The sequence below is a fragment of the Oncorhynchus nerka genome, linkage group LG20 (genome assembly GCF_034236695.1).
Source record: "Oncorhynchus nerka isolate Pitt River linkage group LG20, Oner_Uvic_2.0, whole genome shotgun sequence".
NCBI lineage: Eukaryota > Metazoa > Chordata > Actinopteri > Salmoniformes > Salmonidae > Oncorhynchus > Oncorhynchus nerka.
Window position 1 is genome coordinate 50,617,995 of NC_088415.1, and position 21,458 is coordinate 50,639,452.

At 43.6% G+C, this 21,458-nt stretch overlaps 1 protein-coding gene across 1 annotated transcript in view; it reads right to left on the minus strand.

The window, feature by feature from the left end:
• LOC115117588 (serine/threonine-protein kinase STK11-like) overlaps positions 1-21,458 on the minus strand; it is a 56,277-nt gene that overhangs the window by 4,716 nt on the left and 30,103 nt on the right. The window contains 6 exon segments of the mRNA XM_065005564.1: positions 1,404-1,594; positions 5,856-5,913; positions 8,732-8,859; positions 15,997-16,063; positions 16,066-16,132; positions 16,307-16,439. Coding sequence (XP_064861636.1) covers positions 1,404-1,594; positions 5,856-5,913; positions 8,732-8,859; positions 15,997-16,063; positions 16,066-16,132; positions 16,307-16,439 — 644 coding nt within the window.

Genomic DNA, 21,458 nt, shown 5'->3' on the forward strand with positions numbered 1-21,458 from the left:
CCTCAAACCCATCAAACACCTTTGGGATGAATTGGAATGCCGACTGCGAGCCAGGCCTAGTCGCCCAACATCCGTGCCTAACCTCACTAATGCTCGTGGCTGAATGGAAGCAAGTCCCCGCAGCAAAGGGGGACCAACTCCATACTAATGCCCATGATTTTGGAATGAGAGGTTCGACGAGCAGGTGTCCACATACTTTTGGTCATGTAGTGTATTATTAGATAAAGTTAATCACCGCCATTCAAGTTCTCTGCGGCTCCATTGAACAATTTGATTTTTGTAGGTCATCATACTTCAGTGGCAGGGAATACGGCGGTTATATTATCAGTCCCTTTGTTGCCAAGCAAGACTAATGAAAATAAAGAGAAAAGTCTAGCTAACAAAATCAGAATTCTTCAAGCACTAGGTTTAGGTCCTCTTAAGCCATTATAACCAAGACTCAGGAAAGATATGCATTTATTGATTTTCAAGTATAACAACTGTCCAAACTGTGAGGCTTGCCCAACCTACAAAATGTCTTTAGTGCAGTAAGTTAATGGAGGTACTATGTTATATTTCCAGTTGAATGGTCCCCCCCGAGCTTTGAACGTTTAACAGTCTAAACTGGTAGCATCAACTTAAAAAAGGACATGGTTAAGCCCAGTCTTTGTGGCATACAGTATTCGAAAAACAACTGAAACATGTAAAGAGAAGGCTGCAACACTGTTCCCCCACAAGCCTTTTAAAAACAAACTATAGGCACGTGAAGTTGTGACGACCCTCCCACTCTGTCTGCCGTATTCTCTCTTTGTTCTTGTTTCCTTATTAGGATGCCGGTGGGCGGAGTTGGGAGGGTCGTCAGCTTCATGGGAAACACCTGGGCCAGGTGTCTCCCAGGATAAATAGACCTCTTCCACATTCATGGAGGAGACTCTCTCCATGCAGACACCTTTGTAGATTGTGTTGTGGTTCTTGGTGGCCTTTTGTTTGTTTGCTTTGGCACCTTTCAACACCCTGCATTATCACATTCATGCATGCAAAACACTCACTTACACTACTGATTACTGATTACACACACCATTGTATATTTTCTTTAGTTAATAAATATATATTTTTCTACTCCTTATCTCCACGTTGTCTCCCTTTGTTACGGGCTTTGAGCCGGTTCGTGACAAAGTTCTGATCTATTTTGCTTCCTACTGACTGTAGTCTGAACTCTCCATGCCTTTCCTGAGCCCGCCACCAATCCATGTGTGTGTCTGTTTCTATCTCGCTCCCTCTACCTGGCACAGGGAAGTCATATACAGTGTCTTCAAAAAGTATTCACTCCAACTATTTCCACATTACTTTGCGTTACAACCCAAATTTATTTTTTTTGTCACTGGCCTATAAAGTGGAATTATGTAGGGCTCCTCCCTTCTTACCTGGCACAGTAAAGTCCTGAGTGTAGATGATTGTGTCCTCCTGGTCGTAGAGCTCGTCGTCGTCCTCCGTGTACCCATGCAGGTCCTCCAAGTAGGGCACCACCGTCATGCTGCGCCACACGTCCCGGCTCTCCGGGCTGGCAGGGATCGGCACCGGTGGTTCTGTTGGCGGGTGTTTTTTACGTACCCAGCTAAGGGCAGAAGGCAAAGTGGGTGGTGGTGGTGGGGGGGGGGGGAATTGTATGACTAATTACTAAACACATCTTGGCAAAAGGTAAGCCAGTATAGCCCGATACCTCTCCAATAGGCTGACCCACATGTTTGTATCACAACTTAAGTCAGTTTTCATATGCCGACATTTAGCTACATTTTAATGCAACCCAACCAGATATAGAAAGTGTATTTCAGTGTGTGACGGGGGGGGGGGGAATTCATGTATGCTTCACTGCTTATATACCCAGCACCATGCTGCTATAAAGAGTTTAAATGAGGCACCAGAGTCAGTTGTGGGGGGTGTGATTAGGGTTTCTTTCTCGCCCCTCTTGTTCTCTCCCTAGGGTTACTTTCTTTCCCTAGAAAAAGGATGACGTATTAGTAACCATGGAAACTGAGTCATCAAAGTCATTGGAGTTTATTTTAGTCAAGTGTCAGAATGCACTTTGAAAATACTTCTCTCTTCCGGTCTCTTTCACACACAGAAAAGGAGAAAATTGATTTCAGCTTGCCTGTAGACCAGCTAGTGTTGAAATATTGAATAAAATGATACTTGATCTTACTCTGCCGATTGTCCGTGGTGTCGGTCCTTCAGCTGATAGAAACGTGAGGCAATATCTACAAGAAAGTATTGTTTACCTTTTCAGAGCACCGGTACAAATGAAGAAATTGCAATTACCTGGAACATGCCCAAAACCAAGAAAACATCTGCAAGACTTCAGTGAGTATGCATGGTTCGCATGCGTGTACTTCAGTATTGTACATGTGTTTTGCTTATGACTGTAGGCGCATCTTGATTGCCACACACATAGACCCACTTTTGAAATCGGTGTAGTATTACTTTCCTGTTGATATATTGATCTCAAATTTTGACCAGCTGAGGGACCAGACAATCAGCAGATTAAGTTTAAATATAATTTTTTTAAACATACATTAGATAAGTTGAAGGCACATTTGGTAACTAGACTTCAGCATGCTTTGGCCAGCCTCTCTCCCTCTATTCTTCCTCTCCCTCCATACAGTTTATACTAGAAGTCGACAGATTAATCGGTAACCTGCCTTTTTGGACGCCGATTATGGCCAATTACATTGCAATCCACGAGGAGACTGCGTGGCAGGCTGACCACTTGTTACGCAAGTGTAGCATCAAAAGGACCTTGTGGCTGCAAGGAAGCTTTAAACTTATCTAATTAAAAACAAAACAATGAATTTTCACATAATCACTAGTTAACCTAGTAATATTATCAACCATGTGTAGTTAACTAGCTTGTTTCGCATTGCATATAATCAATGCGGTGCCTGTTAATTTATCATCGAATCACAGCCTACTTCAACTTCGCCAAACGGGTGATGATTTAATAAAAGTGCATTTGCGGAAAAAGCACATACGTTGCACAAATGTACCTAACCATAAACATCAACGCCTTTCTTAAAATCAATACACAAGTATATATTTTTAATCCTGCATATCTAGTTAAAATAAATTCATGTTAGCAGGCAATATTAACTAGGGAAATTGTGGCACTTCTTGCGTTCTGTGCAAGCAGAGTCAGCAGCAGTTTGGACCGCCTGGCTCGTTGCCAACTGTGTAAAGACAGTAATTCATTTGCCAGGATTTTACATAATTATGACAACATTGAAGGTTGTGCAATGTAACAGCAATATTTAGACTTACGGTTGCCACCTGTTCGATAAAATACGGAACGGTTCCGTATTTCACTGAAAGAATAAACGTTTTGTTTTCGAAATGATAGTTTCTGGATTTTATCATATTAATGACCAAAGGCTCATATTTCTGTGTGTTTATTATATTAGAATTAAGTATATGATTTGATATTTGATAGATCAGTCTCACTGAGCGGTGGTAGGGAGCAGCAGGCTCGTAAGCATTCATTCAAACAGCACTTTACTGCGTTTGCCAGCAGCTCTTAGCAATGCCTGATGCACAGTGCTGTTTATGGACTTCAAGCCTATCAACTCCCGAGATTAGGCTAACAATTCTAAAGTGCCAAATAGAACATCCAATGGTCAAAAAGTATATGATATACAAATGGTATAGAGAGAAATAGCCCTATAATTCCTATAATAACTACAACCTAAAACTTCTTAACTGGGAATATTGAAGACTCATGTTAAAAGGAACCACCAGCTTTCATATGTTCTGAGCAAGGAAATTAAACGTTCGCTTTTTTTTTTTAAATGGCACATATTGCACTTTTACCTTCTTCTCCAACACTGTGTTTTTGCGTCATTTAAACCAAATTGAACATGTTTCATTACTTATTTCAGACTAAATAGATTTTGATGTATTATATTAAGTTAAAATAAAAAAGTGTTCATTGTTCACTCAGTATCGTTGTAATTGTCATTATTACAAATATATATATATTTTTTAAGTTGGCCAATTAAATCGGTATCGGCTTTTGTTGGTCCTCCAATCGGTATCGGAGTTGAAAAATCATAAATCGGTATACTTTCCTAGCCCACTGATGTCATCGGAGCATCTTGTCGGTATCAACGAGCATGCAACAAATAATAATATTAAGCATATGTTTGGAGGTCTAATAATTTCAAGGCTATTAATTTCAGAGGAAAATACAATCGTATGCACACGCACACACGTCACAAGGATGAAATAGACCGTATTACAGGGCTTGAAATAAACTTTTTTTGGCCAATTTGGAAAAGTAGGACAGATTTCTGACTTTTCCAAAAGCTCAAGTTTCTTGTCCCCCAACAACAAATGGTCCAACACCGTGAGCCAAAAAGGTGACTGAAAATTTGAATTATTATTACTGATATCGACTTCAACGCAAGGTAGCCAACTAAGACATGTGTGTTGATCTATTTGTATGCTAAAATATTCTGTTTTCATGAAGATCTTGACAACATAGAAGTTACTTGTCAAGTAGGCTATTCTAAAAATATTTCCGTTACGGCCAGTATTGCATAGTGGAGAATTCCAGCTTTCCAATGGTGTCAGAATTATTTAACGACACCAGATTTTCAGCACTTGAGACAGTTTACAACCAGAGTGTGCAGCATTGGTTTCATCAACTGCACACTCGTAACAACTGAGTGTCTGCCATTTGCAGTTATACACAAGTGGCGGTGGAAGGTTTTTTAGGACATCAGACATGACAATGATATTAATACATGCGAATAGCTAAATAGTTAACTAGCAAGATAACCAATTCAAAACATTGTGTAGTTTGGCTGGTTATCTTGATAGTCTGTTGTAATATCATTATTTTACCTGCTACTGCAATGTCTCTCTCGCTCTCTCTTTTGGCAATGGCCCACACCCAGGTGATGCACACACCATTACTTTTTCATTGCTGACCAAACATTTGCTACAACTGGTCAACTAACTCACTAACTAGCAATGAATATCAACAAATGTGCACACTTTGATCTAGACTAACTGACAATAAAACCCATCTTGCGACTTCATATCATTGAAAGACCGCTCGTGCCTATCAGTGCTGGCCTACAATAATTCTACTCCGATAAGCTCTGGAGAGATTGGGAGGACAGTGCGCAACACATTGCATCCAGAGGACACTATGATCGAATTGTGATTGGAGCAGCCTAATTGTTTGATATTGTGATTGAGTGATTTATTTGATTTGTTCATTCTGACAACTTAAAATCTATAATTTGCTTGTCCCAAAGAAATGGTACTTTCCCTGGACAAGTGTTATTGTCGAGCCTGCTTATTGCATACTAATAAAAACAAAGATCTATGACTTCTCGGTTTCTAGCGTACCATTACTTGTTTATTTCATTTTGAAGCATCTAGACTGCACCATAAGGTGTGCTAACATTCCTATTTTCTGAAGAAGATATCTACATTTTATATCTGAACTCTCCCCAAGGCAAAAAATCTAATTGTCTGAGGTTCTTAGAGAAACTCATAGCTTGAGATGTGTGATATAAAGTGCCCATCATCCCTTTGCCTCCTCAGGTCTCAGGCAGTCTGTCTTTGATGCTGGAGCAGTAGAACCAGAGAACCACAACAGAATTATTCTAATTCTCTGTGTGGAACACTAGAACAGTCTGGATGAACAGTGACAGACTTCACAGCATAGCTGAGGGCAAAGAGGGCACATGGACTGGAGTATTGTCAGGATTAATTCCATTTCAGTTCAATCGAATCAGAAGATGAATGGAATCGAACTGAAGACTTGGAAGGTGTCATTTAGGCTATTTTCAACATGGATTACTTCAGTCACTTACTTGTGTTGCCTTATGTGCTGTATTGAAAACCTCTTGACAGGATCATATTCAAGCATTCCTGGAGAAGACAAAGGAGCTAAATGTAAGAACACAGGAGTGGAAAAGGGAGATAAAAAAGGGAGAAATAGGAATAATTATAAAGAAGAAGAGTACACATTTACAGTGCATTCGGAAAGAATTCAGACCTCTTCCCCTTTTCCACATTTCCTTACGTTACAGCCTTATTCTCAAATGGATCACACACACAATACCCCGTAATGATGCGAAAACAGAATTATACATTTTTGCAAATTTATTAGCTTACTTAGATACATTTTCAGACCCTTCGCTATGAGACTAGAAATTGAGCTCATGTGCATCCTGTTTCCATTGATCATCCTTGAGATGTTTCTACAACTTGATTGAAGTCCACCTGTGGTAAATTCAATTGATTGGCCATGATTTGGAAAGGCACACACCGGTCTATATAAGGTCTCACAGTTGACAGTACATGTCAGAGCAAAAACCAAGCCACGAGATCGAAGGAATTGTCCTTAGAGCTTCAAGGCAGGATTGTGTCGAGGCACAGATCTGGAAGAAGTTTGGAACCACCAAGACTCTTACTAGAGCTGGCCCGCCCAGTCAAACTGAGCAACTGGGGGAGAAAGGCCTTGGTCAGGGAAGTGATCAAGAATCCGATGGTCACTGACAGAGCTCCTCTTTAGAGATCTTCAGAAGGACAACCATCTCTGCACCAATTAGGCCTTTATCTCAGAGAGGCCAGACGGAAGCCACTCTTCAGTAAAAGCACATGACAGACCGCTTGGAGTTTGCCAAAATGCACCTAAAGTCTCTCAGACCATGAGAAACAAGATTCTATGGTCTGATGAAACCACGATTGAACTCTTTGGCGTGAACGCCAAGCGTCACATCTGGAGGAAACCTGGCACCATCCCTACAGTGAAGCATGGTGGTGCCAGTATCATGCTGTGGGGATGTCTTTCAGCAGCAGGGACTGGAAGAATAATCAGGATCGAGAGAAAGATGAACGGTGCAAAGTACAGAGAGATCCTTGATGAAAACCTGCTCCAGCACGCTCAAGACCTCAGACTGGTGCTAAGGTTCACCTTCCAACAGTACAATGACCCTAAGCACACAGCCAAGACGATGCAGGAGTGGCTTCGGGACAAGTCTCTGAAAGTCCTAGACTGGCCAAGCCAGAGCCCAGACTTGAACCCGATCAAACATCACAGTAGAGACCTGAAAATAGCTGTGCAGCGATGCTCCCCATCCAACCTGACAGAGCTTGAGAGGATCTGCAAAGAAGAATGAGAGAAACTCCCCAAATACAGGTGTGCCAAGCTTTTAGCGGCATACCCAAGAAGACTCGAGGCTGTAATCGCTGCCAAAGTTGCTTCAACAAAGTACTGAGTAAAGGGTCTGAATACTTATGTAAATTTAATATTTATTTGATTTATTTGACCTTTATTTTACTAGGCAAGTCAGTTAAGAACAAATTCTTATTTTCAATGACTGCCTAGGAACAGTGGGTTAACTGCCTGTTCAGGGGCAGAACGACAGATTTGTACCTTGTACCAGATTTGTACCTTTCGGTTACTAGTCCAACACTCTAACCACTAGGCTACCCTGCCGCCCCAATACAATATCAGTTTTCTATTCTTAATACATTTGCAACCATTTCTAAAAACCTGTTTTGATTTGCCATTATGGGGTATTGTGTGTAGACTGATGAGGGGAAAAAAAACAATTTAATACATTTTAGAATAAGGCTGTTGGGTAACAAAATGTGGAAAAAGTCAAGGGGTCTGAATACTTTCCGAATGCACTGTAGGCCTGCCTAAGTTACGGTATTAAGACTAAACAGGATGGGCTATTAGGCCTACAGCTTGATGGTGGTTATACAAGGCTGCTCTAATAAGCCTATTAATGATAATGACATTACTTATTATTATAATGATGATGATCATAATAGTAATTATAACAATAAAGAGAAATATCAAACCAATTTCTGACTATTTTTAAGCTTGCATTGCTTTGACTAAAAAGAAGTTTAACAAAGGGGAAAAAATACTTCTGTTCTGAATCTAGTCTCGTTCACAAAATGCGTGTGGGTCTTTTGCAAAAGCTATGATGAGCTTGCAGACAAACCTCATCTGCATCAGAGATAAACCTTTGACCTGTCCTACACTACCCATTGCCATTAAATTAATTGCCTAAACCCTTCAATATCAATCAGATCAACTTTGAATGTCAGAGGAAAACACTACTGTATACGCACGCACACGTGAACTTACACACACCCCGGGGATGAAATCATTTTTAAGTATCTAGACTGTACCACAAGGCATGCTAACATTCCTCTTTCTGAAGAAGATATCGCCCTTATAAGTCTCCAAGGCCAAATCTCATTGTCTGAGGTTCTACCATATGCGTAGTCCACTTCTGTTCCTATGTCAATTGGAAAGTGATAGCGGCAGGGTTGTTCAGAGGAATTTCAATAGAGTGTATGATAGGTTACAGGCCTCTGATGCAGAGGAGACAGATGGAGTCAACGTCATGGTGCCATCTACTGGACAAGCTCAGAAAATACCACAGGGCATTTCTCAATGTATTCCAGTGATTCCCCTAACACACAATGGTGGCCAACTCCTGTCTGGGATAGATAGCGGGTGCAGGCTTTTGTTCCAGCCCAGCACTAAACATTCAATTTTAGGCCATCAGTAGTTGAAATCGGGTGCATTTGTGTTGACCTGGAAGAAAGCTCTCACTTTACTCTCCATGACCGGAGTAAGCCACTGACTGACTAGCGGCTGTGTAAAGCCTCGAGCTAAATCAACCTTTAATTCAGAGATGGTCTTCATCATGGTCATCCTCACCTTGCAGTAGGCCTGACAGGGCAGGCCCGCACTCTTCTGGAACACTGTAGTCTCCCTTCCCAATGTTCTCAAATAGCTTATAGATGTTGTCCCCTTCAAACGGATAAAGACTCGTCGTAATGTTGTATCTACGGCATGGAAAAAGGGAAACAGGCAAGACATCACATATGAGTTTGAGACGTCATATCTGAGATCTGTTAACTTGCATGGTCTATGACCTGGTATAATTACCTCTCAAAATGATAATACAAAGAATGCCGTTGAAAATACACAGTGTAAAAAACATTAAGGACCCCCCTGCCCTCAGAACAGCCTCAATTCATTGGGGGAATTTGTATTTCATGGGATCCCCATTTGCTGTTGCCAAGGCAGCAGCTACTCTTCCTGGGGTCCAATCACATTAAGGCACTTACATCACACACAAAAGACAAACAGTAAATCATAACAATATTACACCACTACAATATAATACCACTGTGCGTGTGCTAGTGTGTGTGCTTGTACCAGTGTGTGTCGCTTTAGTCCCCGCTGTTCCATAAGGTGTATTTTTCTCTTTAAAAAAAAAATAAAACATCTGATTCTACTGCTTGCATCAGTTACTGGATGTGGAATAGAGTTTCACGTAGTCAAGGCGCTATGTAAAACTGTGCGTCTCCCATAGTTTGTTCTGGACTTGGGGATTGTGAAGAGACCTCTGGTGGCATGTCTTGTGGAACATGCTTGTTTGTAGATTAAATTTAGATTTTGTAGATTAAATAGACAAGCTCGGTACATTCAGCTGGTAAAAACTTCTTACAAAAACAAGTAGTGATGAAGTCATCTCTGCTCCACTTTAAGCCATGAGAGATTGACATGCATATCATTAATGTTAGCTCTCCGTGTACATTTAAGGGCCAGCCGTGCAGCCCTGTTCTGAGCCAATTGTACATTTCTTAAGTTCCTCTTTGTGGCACCTGACCACACGACTGAACAGTAGTCCAGGAGCGACAAGACTAGGACCTGCAGGACCTGCCTTGTTGATAGTGTTGGCAGAGCAGCGCTTTATTATGGACAGACTTCTCCCCATCTTAGCTACTGTTGTATCAACATGTTTTGACAATGTCAGTTTACAATCAAGGGTTACTCCAAGCAGTTTAGTCACCCCAACCTGCTCAATTTCCACAACATTTAGTTGAGGTGTAGAGCTGAGTGAATGAGTTGTCCCAAATACAATGCTTTTAGTTTTTAGAGATATTTAGGAATAACATATTCCTGCCACCCATTCTGAAACTGCAGCTCATTAAGTGTTGCAATAATTTCAGTCGCTGTAGTAGCTGATGTGTATAGTGTCGAGTCATCTGCATACATATATTATTTTACTTAAAGCATGTCATTAGTAATTATTGAAAAAGTAAGGGGTTAGACCACTGCCCTGGGGAATTCCTGACTGTACCTGGATTATGTTGGAGGCTTCCATTAAAGAACACACTGTGTTCTGTTAGCTGTCTAACTCATTATCCAGAATAAATCAGGGGGAGTAAACCAAAACACATGTTTTTCCTGCAGCAGACTGATCGATAATGTCAAAAAGCCACACCGATGTCTAACAAGACAGCTCCAGCAATCTTTTTATCATCAATTTCTCTCAGTCATTTGTGTAAGTACTGTGCTTGTTGAATGTCCTTCCCTATAAGCCTGCTGAAGCCTGTTGTCAATTAAACATTTACTAAATCATTTTAGTCAATTAGATTCTTGCTACGTAAGCTTAACTTTCTGAACATTCGAGACGTGTAGTCCACTTGTCATTCCAATCTCCTCTGCATTAGCGTAGCCTCTTCTCTAGCCTGTCAACTATGTGTCTGTCTATCCCTGTTCTCTCCTCTCTGCACAGACCATACAAACGCTCCACACCGCATGGCCGCGGCCACCCTAATCTGGTGGTCCCAGCGCGCACGACCCACGTGGAGTTCCAGGTCTCCGGTAGCCTCTGGAACTGCCGATCTGCGGCCAACAAGGCAGAGTTCATCTCAGCCTATGCCTCCCTCCAGTCCCTCGACTTCTTGGCTCTGACGGAAACATGGATCACCACAGACAACACCGCTACTCCTACTGCTCTCTCTTCGTCCGCCCACGTGCTCTCGCACACCCCGAGAGCTTCTGGTCAGCGGGGTGGTGGCACCGGGATCCTCATCTCTCCCAAGTGGTCATTCTGTCTTTCTCCCCTTACCCATCTGTCTATCGCCTCCTTTGAATTCCATGCTGTCACAGTTACCAGCCCTTTCAAGCTTAACATCCTTATCATTTATCGCCCTCCAGGTTCCCTCGGAGAGTTCATCAATGAGCTTGATGCCTTGATAAGCTCCTTTCCTGAGGACGGCTCACCTCTCACAGTTCTGGGCGACTTTAACCTCCCCACGTCTACCTTTGACTCATTCCTCTCTGCCTCCTTCTTTCCACTCCTCTCCTCTTTTGACCTCACCCTCTCACCTTCCCCCCTACTCACAAGGCAGGCAATACGCTCGACCTCATCTTTACTAGATGCTGTTCCTCCACTAACCTCATTGCAACTCCCCTCCAAGTCTCCGACCACTACCTTGTATCCTTTTCCCTCTCGCTCTCATCCAACACTTCCCACACTGCCCCTACTCGGATGGTATCGCGCCGTCCCAACCTTCGCTCTCTCTCCCCGCTACTCTCTCCTCTTCCATCCTATCATCTCTTCCCTCTGCTCAAACCTTCTCCAACCTATCTCCTGATTCTGCCTCCTCAACCCTCCTCTCCTCCCTTTCTGCATCCTTTGACTCTCTATGTCCCCTATCCTCCAGGCCGGCTCGGTCCTCCCCTCCCGCTCCGTGGCTCGACGACTCATTGCGAGCTCACAGAACAGGGCTCCGGGCAGCCGAGCGGAAATGGAGGAAAACTCGCCTCCCTGCGGACCTGGCATCCTTTCACTCCCTCCTCTCTACATTTTCCTCCTCTGTCTCTGCTGCTAAAGCCACTTTCTACCACTCTAAATTCCAAGCATCTGCCTCTAACCCTAGGAAGCTCTTTGCCACCTTCTCCTCCCTCTTGAATCCTCCTCCCCCTCCCCCCTCCTCCCTCTCTGCAGATGACTTCGTCAACCATTTTGAAAAGAAGGTCGACGACATCCGATCCTCGTTTGCTAAGTCAAACGACACCGCTGGTTCTGCTCACACTGCCCTACCCTGTGCTCTGACCTCTTTCTCCCTCTCTCTCCAGATGACATCACGCGTCTTGTGACGGCCGGCCGCCCAACAACCTGCCCGCTTGACCCTATCCCCTCCTCTCTTCTCCAGACCATCTCCGGTGACCTTCTCCCTTACCTCACCTCGCTCATCAACTCATCCCTGACCGCTGGCTACGTCCCTCCCGTCTTCAAGAGAGCGAGAGTTGCACCCCTTCTGAAAAAACCTACACTCGATCCCTCCGATGTCAACAACTACAGACCAGTATCCCTTCTTTCTTTTCTCTCCAAAACTCTTGAACGTGCCGTCCTTGGCCAGCTCTCCCGCTATCTCTCTCAGAATGACCTTCTTGATCCAAATCAGTCAGGTTTCGAGACTAGTCATTCAACTGAGACTGCTCTTCTCTGTATCACGGAGGCGCTCCGCACTGCTAAAGCTAACTCTCTCTCCTCTGCTCTCATCCTTCTAGACCTATCGGCTGCCTTCGATACTGTGAACCATCAGATCCTCCTCTCCACCCTCTCCGAGTTGGGCATCTCCGGCGCGGCCCACGCTTGGATTGCGTCCTACCTGACAGGTCGCTCCTACCAGGTGGCGTGGCGAGAATCCGTCTCCTCACCACGTGCTCTCACCACTGGTGTCCCCAGGGCTCTGTTCTAGGCCCTCTCCTATTCTCGCTATACACCAAGTCACTTGGCTCTGTCATAACCTCACATGGTCTCTCCTATCATTGCTATGCAGACGACACACAATTAATCTTCTCATTTCCCCCTTCTGACGACCAGGTGGCGAATCGCATCTCTGCATGTCTGGCAGACATATCAGTGTGGATGACGGATCATCACCTCAAGCTGAACCTCGGCAAGACGGAGCTGCTCTTCCTCCCGGGAAGGACTGCCCGTTCCATGATCTCGCCATCACGGTTGACAACTCCATTGTGTCCTCGTCCCAGAGCGCTAAGAACCTTGGCGTGATCCTGGACAACACCCTGTCGTTCTCAAATAACATCAAGGCGGTGGCCCGTTCCTGTAGGTTCATGCTCTACAACATCCGCAGAGTACGACCCTGCCTCACACAGGAAGCGGCGCAGGTCCTAATCCAGGCACTTGTCATCTCCCGTCTGGATTACTGCAACTCGCTGTTGGCTGGGCTCCCTGCCTGTGCCATTAAACCCCTACAACTCATCCAGAACGCCGCAGCCCGTCTGGTGTTCAACCTTCCCAAGTTCTCTCACGTCACCCCGCTCCTCCGCTCTCTCCACTGGCTTCCAGTTGAAGCTCGCATCCGCTACAAGACCATGGTGCTTGCCTACGGAGCTGTGAGGGGAACGGCACCTCAGTACCTCCAGGCTCTGATCAGGCCCTACACCCAAACAAGGGCACTGCGTTCATCCACCTCTGGCCTGCTCGCCTCCCTACCACTGAGGAAGTACAGTTCCCGCTCAGCCCAGTCAAAACTGTTCGCTGCTCTGGCCCCCCAATGGTGGAACAAACTCCCTCACGACGCCAGGACAGCGGACTCAATCACCACCTTCCGGAGACACCTGAAACCCCACCTCTTTAAGGAATACCTAGGATAAGATAAAGTAATCCTTCTCACCCCCCCTTAAAAGACCTAGATGCACTATTGTAAAGTGGCTGTTCCACTGGATGTCATAAGGTGAAAGCACCAATTTGTAAGTCGCTCTGGATAAGAGCGTCTGCTAAATGACTTAAATGTAAATGTTAAATGTTACTGTTAAATAGCATTGTATCTGGTCAGACAATTGTTCCAAAAGTTTACAAAAACGTTGGTAATAAGGCTGATTGGTCAGCCTTTTGAGCAAGTAAAGGGGGCTTTACTAGTCCTGGGTAGCGGAATAACTTTTGCTTCCCTCCAGGCCTGAGGGCACACACTTTCTAGTGGCTTATATTGAAGATATGGCAAATATGAGTGGCAATATCGTACGCTATTATCATCCAAATTGTCAGATGGCTTGTCATTGTTGAAAAACAACAATCATTTTTTCACCTCTTCCACACTCAATTTACAGAAATGAAAATTACAATGCTTGCCTTTCATAATTAGGTCAGTTATACTTGGATGTGTAGTGTCGGCGTTTGATGCTGGCATATCATGCCTAAGTTTCCCAATCTTGCCAATGAAAAATCATTACAATAGTTTGCAATATCAGTGGGTTTTGTGATGAATGGACTCTACAGGGTGTCGAAAGTGTTTCACAGGTATGCTAGCCCATGTTGACTCCAAAGCTTCCCACAGTTGTTTTAAGTAAGCTTGATGTCCTTTGGGTGGTGGACCATTCTTGAGACACACTGGAAACTTGAGTGTGAAAAACCCAGCAGCGTTGCAGTTCCTGACACATGGTGCGCCTGGCACCTACTACCATACCCTGTTCAAAAGGTACTTAAATATTTTGTCTTGCCCACTCACCCTCTGAATGGCACACTCCATAGCAGTGATTGAATACCCATACTAACATACTGTATACTACATACTTAGTAGGACCTGCCTTGTTGATAGTGTTGTTAAGGCAGAGCAACGCTTTATTATGGACAGACTTCTCCCCATCTTAACTGAGTATATACTACAAGTACATTTTTGTATACTGTAAATGAACATTATGCTTTCAGTTGAGCGTATTAGCTCCTCACATGTCTACCGGAAGTTGATGCTGTTGCTATGCAACCTTTTGCTAGCTAGTTAGCATAACAAATGACTAGTTAAGACATTTTATCTATTCAATCTGGAGTGCCAGAGTACGCTCATATTCAGAGCGTTGTCAGTTTGCAAATTCAGAGCCTTTCCCTGTCGGAGCGCACACACTGGACGCTCGGGCTGAGAAGTAGAGTTTATTTGAGCATTCTGACCATACAATGGCAGTCAAGCACCCAAGCTAACGTTGGCTAGCTTGCTAGCTACTTCCAGACACAAACGAGACCACTCTGACCATTTTACTCGCCCTAGCAGAACTGGTAGTTTCATGTTATCCTGGTAACATGTTGGTGACTGTGCTGCTGGCAACAATTTAATTACTTTTCCCCCAACGTTTAGTGACACCGGCTATATTCAACGGGTGTTGAGAGCTCATAATTTAATTATTCTGCGCTCTGGTACACTCAGACGAGAGTCCTCTGAAATTGTAGTAGATAGCCAGAGCAAATTTACGAAAGCAACCGAATGTCAATTGCGAACACACACCGACTATAAAATTTAGCTAAGCAAAGAATGATGGGAATAATCAAGTCAATAAACGTTGGGGAGTTAGCCTATAGTTAATATACTGCCAAGTTCGATGTATAAGTAGCCAACTAACGTTAGCTAGCTAGCTAACAACATACCAATACATCCTGCTGTAACACTATGTGGTTCGTAAGGACAGCGCAGCTAACAAATTGTCAGCCAATAGCCAATAAGGTAACCTGTTTTAAAAGGCATTACTTTATTACATTGCTCAACATTCTTAACATCTGTCATAATTAGTTAAAGCAACTCATTTGTATCCGCTCTCGTATTTCGACTGCCTATTTTCCGATATATTCTTCAAATCTGGAAACGATGTGAAGCCACGACCATTTCCTGAATTATGGGCCCTATAAAGTACGGAAATAGTGTCCTCTGCGTGTATACTTCATATTTTGGCGAATTTAGTACGACATCCGGGAACTTTTGGCATACTAACTATATCCATACTATGACCAAAAAGCATACTAAATACTCAATTCATGTCACAAATAGTATGGTTAGTGCAGTTAGTACGAACATTCGAACACAGTTCATGTCTTAATTGCCTAAAGGCTTAAAAATACTTATTTAACCAGTTTCCTCCCCTTCATCTACACTGATTGAAAGTGATTTAACAAGGGACATCAATAAGGATCATAGCTTTTACTTGGACTCACCTGGTCAGTCGATGTCATGCAAAGAGTAGATCTCTTGTACACTCAGTGTATGTTGGACAGATAGGTAATCAAAGCGCTCGGTGGAGCTATTTTCATTACCATTGATTATCCTTCCAGATCAACAGAAGGTGCTGAGCTAGGGGTCAGGGTGGACTTGGACATTGCAATGGCTATTACTCACAGTGTGATGCCTGCGGACCAGATGTCCACTTTGAACCCTGAAAAGGTGTCCAGGCCATTGGCGATCTCGGGGGCTGGAACGCCGGCGAGCCCTGACTCGTACGACACGTGTCATCCTCTGCAAACGGGTGCAGAGCCTAGTGTGGGGGGGGGGGGGGGGGGGGAGAGCAAGAGATAGGGAGAAAAGGCTCAAACTCAGCACACTCAGAGGGAAGAATGATGTCTGCATAATATAGTTAAGAACATGCATATCCCTAACAATAGGTAATATACAGGTAAAGGTGACTGAGGTAAGTGAGATGACATCTCACCTCTGCCACGCCCAGGTCGGAGATCTTGAGTGCCCCGTCGGTAGTCAGAAGCAGATTTCCTGGTTTAATGTCCTTGTGAACGATTCCCTGGCTGTGCAAATATTCAAGGCCATCTAACAGCTGTAAAAAGTACCTGAGAGGGAGGGAGGGTTAATAATAAAATCCTACAAGACAAGTCAGTACACCACATTAGCTCTACGGTGAATCCTAACTTGAGATCTGTGCACCCCACAAACAACTTGATATTTTGCATAAATCAAAACATCAGTGCATAATTTACACGACACAAGTGTGAGCTCAGCCATACACGATGTATTGATCCAAGCAATCTAATAGTTCTTTTAATCAAGTGTGACTATAAATGAGTGTTTAAAGGCCCAATGCAGCCGTTATATATCAACTCATTTCTGGGTAACAATTAACCCTCATACAACCGACTGGGGTCATTTTGAACCCAGAGGCATATTTTATATCATAGCCAATAGGTGGTTTATTCAATTCTTCAAAATGTTAATGACCTTGTCAATGAACTTGTTCTTAATAAATATACATAAATTGCTTAGTGTTGCTGTATAAAGACTTCAAATGAAATAAAAATCCAGTCCTTTGGGGTCATTTTGACCACAGCCAAAAATGTTCTCCTCGGGCCTGAAAATTAGAGCCCGGTACTGACACCACAAGCTGACATCACCAATAATATATGCAGAAAGAGCTGGGGAACCTGGGCATGATTCTCCCCGTGGTGTCAGAAATAAACTGCTGACTACCACCCTGTCTCAGGCCATAGACATCACTGCTTTTGCAGAAACAATCAGCCTCATCATGGCCATGAATTTCTCTGGCCCAGCCTGGTGAGCTGAAGCCCGAGCCCAGGCCCAGTCCGACATCATAGAAATGTAAATGAGCCCAAACAGCCTGATTTCTAGAAAACAGTATATTGATTTAAACTGGTGTTGAGAACAATGAAGTGGGCAGCAGTGGAGTGAGGAGACCAGGAAACCGCCAGTCTTAGAAAAGCACAAAGAGAGGAAACAAGTTGCTAGAATGTTATGTAACTTAAGTGGATTTTGCTCTTTACTCAAAAAAAAGCCTGTCTGATAATCAATGTGATTTTGTTTCACTGAATCTCCGTCTATATATTTAGTTAGGCTAATTGATCTCTGGCTGGGAAAATAAGTTGAGGTGGTAGCTCATTTATTAATCTGCTTACAGTGCATTCGGAAAGTATTCAGACCCCTAGACTTTCTCGAAATTGTTACATTTTAGAATAAGGCTGTAATGTATTAAATCATTTCCCTCCCCTCATCTACCCACAATACCCCATAATGACAAAGCAAAAACAGGGTTTGGGAAATTTTTGCAAAAAAATACAAAAACATATTTACATAAGTATTTAGACCCTTTACGCAGTACTTTGTTGAAGCAGATTTGACAGAGATTACAGCCTTGAGTCTTCTTGGGTATGATGCTACAAACTTGGCACACCTGCATTTGGAGAGTTTCTCCCAAATAACTAAGGGAGAATGGGAAGGGATGTGGTATTCTGCAAGTGAAGCTAAACCAGGCTACACACCGCCTAATAGATATATATATATATATAGCACGGCCCTGCAAGAAATGGAAGCCAATTTAAGAACTATTGCAGCTAGGTGATGGTTTTGTTTTGTGTCAACGACATTTGGACTAGCTGAAAGGGACACTTTCCTGGGGATTGTCGCCAGTTTTATTGACGGAAACTATCAAGGACACGCAGTGTTGTTGAGCTGCGAGCACATACAAAAACACCACACAGCAGAGGCCATTTAACAAAAATAGTGGACTGGAATAGTGGACTGGAACGTGCAGCGACAATTAATACGAGTGGTGACTGACAGTGCAAGCAACATGGTCGAAGCCTTCAACCTACCTTGTTTTGAGGAGACCAATGATGATGGACAGGAGGAAGATGAGGCATCCGATATGGAGGGCACACCACCTGCGATCTCAGTTCCAAACTGACCATATAGCCAACAATGTGGACATGATGGTAAACCAGTACTTCAGAGTCAAATATCCATTTACGGTGCCCAATTCACATGCTTCAGTTCGCAACAAAGGATGCCATTAACATGCATGATGGGGTTAGCGGACTGATCCAGAAACTGGAAAAACTTCTGAAAGGTGTTAGGAAGTGTACATTGAACACAGAAGAAAGTGACAGATTGGGAGTGCATCCCACAACAGCATGTATGACAAGAACAGCCAATTACGCATGATTGAGTCTGTATAAAGATGTTCTAAAGAGACCCACTGTGGCAAAACAAACTGAAGTCTACCTCTGATGATGCAAAACTCACCCTAAACGAAATGAGTTGGCTACAGGTCCTGGTGGAGGTACTGACAGCACAAGCTGACCTCACCGATAATATGCAGAAAGAGATGGGGAACCTGGGCATGATTCTCCCCGTGGTTTCAGAAATAAACCGCTGACTACCGTGTCTCAGGCCATAGACGTAGCTGCTTTTGCAGAAACGATCAGATAACGTTTCCACTCAGTACAGGGGGTATTATAATGATAAACATCTTGTCCTAACTGCCATCCTGGACTCCAGGTTTAAAACTGAGCGGGTGATAAGGGATGAGCTGGTGCGTAACCAGCTTGGAGAGATACGCAAACTCCTTGTGAAGGAAACAGAGGCTATCAATGTGCCTCCGGCAGGTGCATTTGCCGTACCAGCAGCACCCAAACCTGCCCTTGAGCAAAACAAAGTGCCCAAAAGACCGCACATGTTCAGCTCGTCATTCAGCAGCAGCGGTCCCTCTGTACAATCAAAAGCAGAGGTAAAGGAGTACATAACGGTCATGAGAAGAAACGCAGACGTTATCACCTTTTGGAAAGACATCTCCTCATCCCTTCCCTGCCTGGCAAGAGTGGCTGAAGGTTTCTTAGCATCCCCAGTGGCTCTGCAAGCACAGAGAGGGTATTTTCCGCTGCTGGCCTACTCTCAAGGCACCATCGCATAAGCCACAGACTCTGGCCAAAATCATGTTTCTCAAAAGTGAATTCAAAGGCACGGTAGACTGAGCCAAATAAGGAATTTTTCCATTTCATTTAATTCTAAGTAAGACACAGCCTATATGTGCAATTTATAGACTAAGGATTTAATACAACAAAGTGTTTAAATGCTGAGGAGCTTAATGTTCCTGCCAGCTTAGTTCGTCACACTCGCTTCAAAGTATTTATTTGTAGTCTATAGCATTGATATAGACTAATAATATAGCCTAAATAATTCATTTTCATTGCTTCTTAGGCCATCTGTCTGGCTCATGACCTATTTAGAGTGTTTATGTGCTGCGTAATATGACATATAGCTTTTTTGAAATGATGAGTGCAGTCACCTTTATTATTTATGCAAATACTTTCCATTTAAAATCATATGGTTTGCTTTCAAAACTTCAAACCCAAAATGGTAGGTCCACTTAGTCAAAGATAAATAGGTGTTGGTTAAATGGTGATTTTAAACAAAACATTTCTGAAGCTAATTTGAAGCGAGTTTTTCCCCCCTTCCTGTAAGCGTGTTAACGGTTTTTAGCGGAGTGGCTGGAAAGGATGTTGAGCTCAACTCCGCTCAGATACTGTGGCTAGGCTGTATCGGCATTAATAGATGCCATTGGAATATGGGCTTCTCCTGATTCTGAGATGAGCTGTCTGTGGTGGTCTTGTGGATCATCATTCTATCGAATGCACTCCAACCTATTCATATTGCAATATGAAACATTTCAATGATCAGAAAAAAAGCTTCATCATGGCCACAAATTTCTCTGGCCCAGCCAATATCGGAATCCTGACGCCGCTAGTGCCTGCTGCTCAGAGAGAGCAGTAGTGAAAGGTGCACAGACACGCACAGTTAAGAAAGATTCACACAGCACCGCAAACCCAAAACACAGTATGAGGCCCAGCAGCAGTTGGGCCCCATCGGGTTCGGACTGAGAATGAGAACTCTTATACGTCTGCTAATGGTATACAGTGCATTCGGACAGTATTCAGAACCCTTGATTTTCTACACGTTGTTACGTCAAAGACTTATTCCTCATAACTCTACCCCTTAAATGATAAAGAAACTAGTTGAATTTTTTACAGATTCAAAAAAATATATATTTAAAAAACTGAAATATCACATTTACATAAGTATTCAGACCCTTTACTCAGTACTTTGTTGAAGCACCTTTGGCAGCGATATCAGCCTCAAGTCTTATTAGGTATGACAGTACAAATCTTGGCACACTTGTATTTGGGGAGCTTCTCCCATTCTTCTCTGCAAATCCTCAAGCTCTGTCAGGTTGGATGGGGATTGTCGCTTCACAGCTTTTTTCAGGTTTCTCCAGAGATGTTCGATTGGATTGAAGTACAGGCTCTGGCTGGGCCAGTCTAGGACATTCCGAGACTTGTCCCGAAGCCACTCCTGCAATATCTTGGCTGTGTGCTTAGGGTCATTGCCCTGTTGGAAGGTGAACTTTCGCCCCAGTCTGAGGTCCTGAGCACTCTGGAGCAAGTTTTCATCAAGGATCACTCTGTACTTCCCTCTTTCCCTCGATCCTGACTAGTTTCCCAGTCCCTGCCACTGAAAAACATCCCCACAGCATGATGCTGCCACCACCATGCTTCACCGTAGGGATGGTGCCAGGTTTCATCCAGACGTGACGCTTGGCATTCAGGCCAGAGTTCAATCTTGGTTTCATCAGACCAGAGAATTGTTTTTCATGGTATGAGAGTCCTTTAGGTGCCTTTTGGCAAACTCCAAGCGGGCTGTCATGTGCTTTTTACTGAGGAGTGGCTTCCATCTGGCCACTCTGGCAAAAAGGAAATGATTGGTGGATTGCTGCAGAGATGGTTGTCCTTCTGGAAGGTTCTCCCATCTCCACAGAGGAACTCCGGAGCTCTGTCAGAGTGACCACCGGGTTCTTGTTTACCTCCCTGACCAAGGCCCCTCTCCCCTGATTGCTCAGTTTGGCCGGGCGGCCAGCTCTAGGAAGAGTGTTGGTGGTTCAAAACTTCTTCCACTTAACCTGTCTACGACCCCGTTCCGCTAGCGGAATCCTTCGCCAACAGCCAATGAAATTGCAGGGCGCCAAATACAAAATCAACAGAAATCTCATAAATCAAATTTCTCAA